General features: G+C 40.4%; 1 protein-coding gene across 7 annotated transcripts in view; it reads left to right on the top strand.

Moving 5' to 3' along the window:
- The window catches only part of Fam229b (family with sequence similarity 229 member B), a 9,743-nt gene extending 6,762 nt beyond the window's left edge, over window positions 1-2,981 (top strand). For all 7 annotated transcript variants that reach the window (XM_013352376.2, XM_013352377.2, XM_026787442.1 and 4 more), the window contains 2 exons: window positions 1,592-1,730; window positions 2,763-2,981. In XM_013352376.2, coding sequence (XP_013207830.1) covers window positions 1,606-1,730; window positions 2,763-2,880 — 243 coding nt within the window. In that variant the 5' untranslated portion in view covers window positions 1,592-1,605 and the 3' untranslated portion in view covers window positions 2,881-2,981. The remainder of the gene's footprint in view (window positions 1-1,591; window positions 1,731-2,762) is intronic.
- Window positions 2,982-4,708: the final 1,727 nt, after the last annotated feature.

Raw genomic sequence — 4,708 nt, 5'->3', positions numbered from 1 at the left:
GCAGAACATAGCCTCTTAATGATGACTTTTCTATTGTTTTTGTTCCTTCTTCCTTCTTTCTTTCCTTCCTTCCTCCCTTCTCCCTTCCTCCCTCCCTCCCTTCCCCTCTCTTTCCCTCCCTCCTTCCTTCCCTTTCTTTTTCTTTTTTAAACTGTCAAACTCTGGGAGAAGGTTGTTGTTGACATCTGGAGGGTGAATACTGAAGAACATTTTACAATGCCTATGACAGTCTAACTTTCTCCAGCTTAGAATCATTTGATCTCAAATGTTCATAGCACCATGACAGAGAAATCCTGAATTGGAATAATTAAATCATAACTGTTATAAAACACAAAGAGAGGTCTATGAAGACTTAGACAATAAGGGTTATAGAAGAATTCTTCCTCTAAGGAAGGGAAATAAAAATTCAAACTTAGTGGATAAATTTACTCTAGCAAGTAAAAGGAGTGACCAGTGGGTTGTGGAGAGTTCCAGGCACAGGAAACAGTAGGTAATAATTTATTTATGTACATGTATTGCATATACTTAATGTTTCCCATTTACATGAGTGTTTACTAATGCTCAGTATCTACTAAAACTGTTATTACTGACTGAACACTTATATGTGGTGTAGGAGGTCCTTCTGTCTATGTGTTGCTTTTATTGGTTAATGAATAAAGAAACTGCTTTGAGCCTATAGCTGAGCAGGGCATAACAGAGCCTGAAAATTAAACTGAATGCTGGGAGAAGGGAGGCAGAGTCAGAGAGGAGCCATGGAGCTGCAGCCAGAGACAGATATGTTGAAACCTTGCCTGTAGACTACAAACCTCATGGTAAAATGTAAAACACTGGAAATGGGTTAATACTAGATATAAGAGCTATATATATTTAAGTAATTGGCTAATCAGTGATTTGAATAATACAGTTTCTGTGTGATTATTTCGGGAGTCTGGGTGGCCAGGAAAACAAACAAGTGGCCTCATACTACAACTATGTGTCGGGCATTGTATTTTCCATGATTTATCTCCTTTAAACCCGTTATTCCCTGAAAGCAGATATTATTGTTATTCTTTGGACAAGCTGTTAAGTGCTTTTACTTGGATCATGATATTGGGATGTCTCAGATTGCAGTGGTAACTCAGGAACCCAACTCTCCCAAGGCCAATTGCTTAACTTACACACTATAATATAGGGGGTGGGTGGACTAAATGGTTACAGGAACAAAAGGATTATCTAGTATCTGAATGGGTAAGAAATTCTTCTCAAAGAAAGCCTACCTTAGTGGAGAGGCATGGAAGGGTAGGGAATGAAGACTCAAGCTTGCTGATGTCAATATGGGTAGGCAATTTGATCTTTTCTTTCCCCATAATAGAGACATCACTGTTAACCACAGGCTAACCACAATATAGACACAATACTTCTTTGGGACTATTTTGAATTTGTTTATATTTGTTTAAATTGTTTATAAGGGATATTTGTATAATAAAGACTCAGAATCTTCAGATGTCACCTTCTGAATGTTTTTGTAAACGTATAACAAAATTGTAGCATTAAAAATGTCAACTTATCTTTGAATGATAAGCACCACCGTTATTCTAACTTTGTATTCTAGGATTTCAGTGAATTATGCCTTTTCGGTTTGGGACCCAGCCAAGGAGGTTTCCGGTGGAAGGAGGAGATTCTTCAAATGGGCTGGAATCAGGCCTGAGCTCCAGTGCTGCCTGTAATGGGAAAGAGACGTCACCCAATAGGTGAAGTCTGATTGTCTTGCCAACTGAGGTTATGGGTATTGGCTATCATCCATATGAACTCTGACATTTACTATTAGCAAGAAAAAATTAAACCTAGGAATTCAAACACTGCTGTTATTAAATTAGTACCAACAGAGCCCAGGTTGAACAGTTTATATTTCATAACTTTGTAAGTGTAGACCAGTCCTTTCCCTGCCCCCGTAAATTTTTATCTAGATTGTGTCTCTAGTCTCAAGATCAACATCAAATCACCAGTATAATTATGTGTAGGATATTGTTCTAGGTACAAGACTACAAATGTAAAAAAGATAGAGACCTTAGACTTAGTGTCGCTTGGATTAGATCACTGACTGAAATGACAGTAGAGGCGAAAGCCCTGTGAGTGAAATCCCTTTACAAAATCGAAGCAGACTATTGTAAGTAGGATTTGTCTTGTTTACCACAGCAAAACCACAAACAATACACTGTTAGTTCTCTTAGTGGATGAGAGTGTTAAGGGTCACAGAGTCAGGTCAATACTTTATGAAATTGGCTACATTATCCAAGGCCGATTATCTGTTGATTATCAGAAAAGGAACTCAGTCACTGGAAGCATTTTGAACTGGTGTCATCTAAGGGTTCTTTTAACTCCGAGATTCTACCCACATTTGAGCATTATTTTGTTAACTTTCACTCCACAAATGTTCTAGTTTTAAAATTACTCAGCCAAAGTGATTGAAATCTCATTTTTGAATTAATTTTCATACTACAGTCACATGCATTTTTGCTATTTAGTAATTACTGCATACCTTTGAAAATGAACATCTGGAGTATTAATTTTATTTTATGAATTTCCTATAATTAAATATATTGCAATAGTCATATTTGCTATGTACATGTAGACTCTCATTAGAACCTCTGTGTTATCAATTTCTGTGACATTTGAAGGCCTCAGCGAGAATTGAAATAGTTGAAAAGATCTTTTTTTTTTTTGCTTTGAAAATAATTTTCTATTTAGTATCTTAACTCTGTTTCACTTGCCCTTTTATTCAGGCAACTCCGAAGATGCCCTGGAAGTCATTGCCTGACAATAACTGATGTTCCCATCACTGTCTATGCAACAATGAGAAAGCCACCTGTGCCAAGCAGCAAGGAAATGCATCCCAAATAGCAGCATTAAGTCTCTGTCGAGGGTTGACTAGGGTCAAGGGTAATGGGCCGGTATCATCCTGTGGTCTGTCTCGTAAACAAATAAAGGTGGTGGCACTACTTGAGTGATGCCAATAGCTGAGTAGTGGATTTTAATAAAAACAAAAATGTGCTTAGTAGAGCACACACGATGAGAAGCCATTGGCTGCATCTGACAAGGCAGACTACTTCACACTTTGAAAGGCCTGCTCACAGCAGAGTACTAGTTCTGAAAATTCAAGATAAAGCCTGATCCATGATGGTCATAATTCCAGATTCTCAGAGTTTATACAGAGCGGAGAGGTATATGAAATTTCATCAGCTAAAGAGAAAAGGCCATGCATAAGTGTGGGCTCTGAGTCCTGCCTCTATAGGTCTAAACTACCTCAACAAAGAGACAATTTAATTCTACCTGATCTTGAACATAAGATGAGACTCAAAGTGGTCCCTGAGTAACACAGTTGTCAAGTAAAGGTGCAACACTCCTTAGAGAAAGGAAGCTCAGTCTAGACTGAAAGTTGCCCAACAGTAGGAAAAGAATGCAAGGCAGGTGCCAAGAAGGCCCCAAGAGCTCATCCAAGGGTGAGAATGATTAGTGTTTCAACCATTGTAAAAAGTCCTTCCCCCCTTCTTCCTAGCTATTGCTCCCTCCTTGCCCCCATTCCTTCACTTTCTCCCTTCTTTCCTCTCTTCTCTCTTTCTTCCCCTAGAGATCCAACTCAGGGTCTCCCACATGCTGGGAAAGTACCCTACCACTGAATTACACTGTAAACTAAAAAGATCCCAAGTCCTTAGTCCTTGCCACAGTGAGAATGGGGCTAGACTCCACGGTGAAGGCTGCGAAAGGGAAGACTGATTTCAGGGAACTTTGCTGTGACCAAGTGTGAGGAGAAGAGATAAACAATGATATTATCAGAACCATGTCTTACAACTCAACAGGAGTCACGTGGAGGAAGGAGAGAACTGACTCCCACAGGTCATCCTCTGGCCTCTGCACACACATCAAAGCATACATAGCCACACATATGTGTACTTAAATGTAATAAAAAGCAAGAAGCAGAGAAATAATAGAGGAAAACAGTGGAACCCAAGCCTTGATAAACGTCGAGTAGAATTGTCAGGGAGAACAAGAGACACAAATTACTGAGAATCGGGATTGACAGTGGAGTGTCACTGTGGATTTTACAAGGATAAACACCCTTGCGGCACAATGGATGCTTTAACACTGACTGTCTCCCTGCATTCTCTCACATTACTGGGTATACGCATGCTCTCCCAGAGTGGTTCATATTTTCATAACTTGCCTCCACATTGACATTAGCTCATGACTACTTGAAAAGAGAATCTGTTGAGGCTGTGGGCTGAGGTCACTATGAACTCAGTGTGATCTGGCTAGGTTGACCAGAATAAATCCCGAGCTTCCTCTTGTCGCCACCCTTTGGAGCTCGGGAGAGTGCTGCAGCTGGCTGCTGGAGTCATCATCCTACACGTTCATGCTTGTGCCTTTCTGTCCCATGCTTACACAGACCGTCGGGATGTCATCCTTCAATCCCATTCCCCCGCTGGCTGTCCCATCTCTCGCTCATGGTCTCTTCAGGGAACAGTGTCCTCTGCTGTAAGCTTAAGCCTACCTTATTCCCTGATTTTGAGAACTTCCTGACAGCTGTCTCTCCTCCTGTCTTCTCACTCCCTCTAGCAAGACTCGGGCTCAGAGGAATCAAAAGTAGAAGTGTCAGGTTTTGCTTTTCTCAGCCTTCCAGGAACATTATGATGTCTTGGAAGGTGATATGAGAGGAATAACCTTTACGGAA

Source organism: Microtus ochrogaster, linkage group LG9, assembly GCF_000317375.1.
Source record: "Microtus ochrogaster isolate Prairie Vole_2 linkage group LG9, MicOch1.0, whole genome shotgun sequence".
NCBI lineage: Eukaryota > Metazoa > Chordata > Mammalia > Rodentia > Cricetidae > Microtus > Microtus ochrogaster.
The sequence above is the reverse complement of the archived record's forward strand: the minus strand, read 5'-3'. Positions and strand labels throughout refer to the sequence as shown.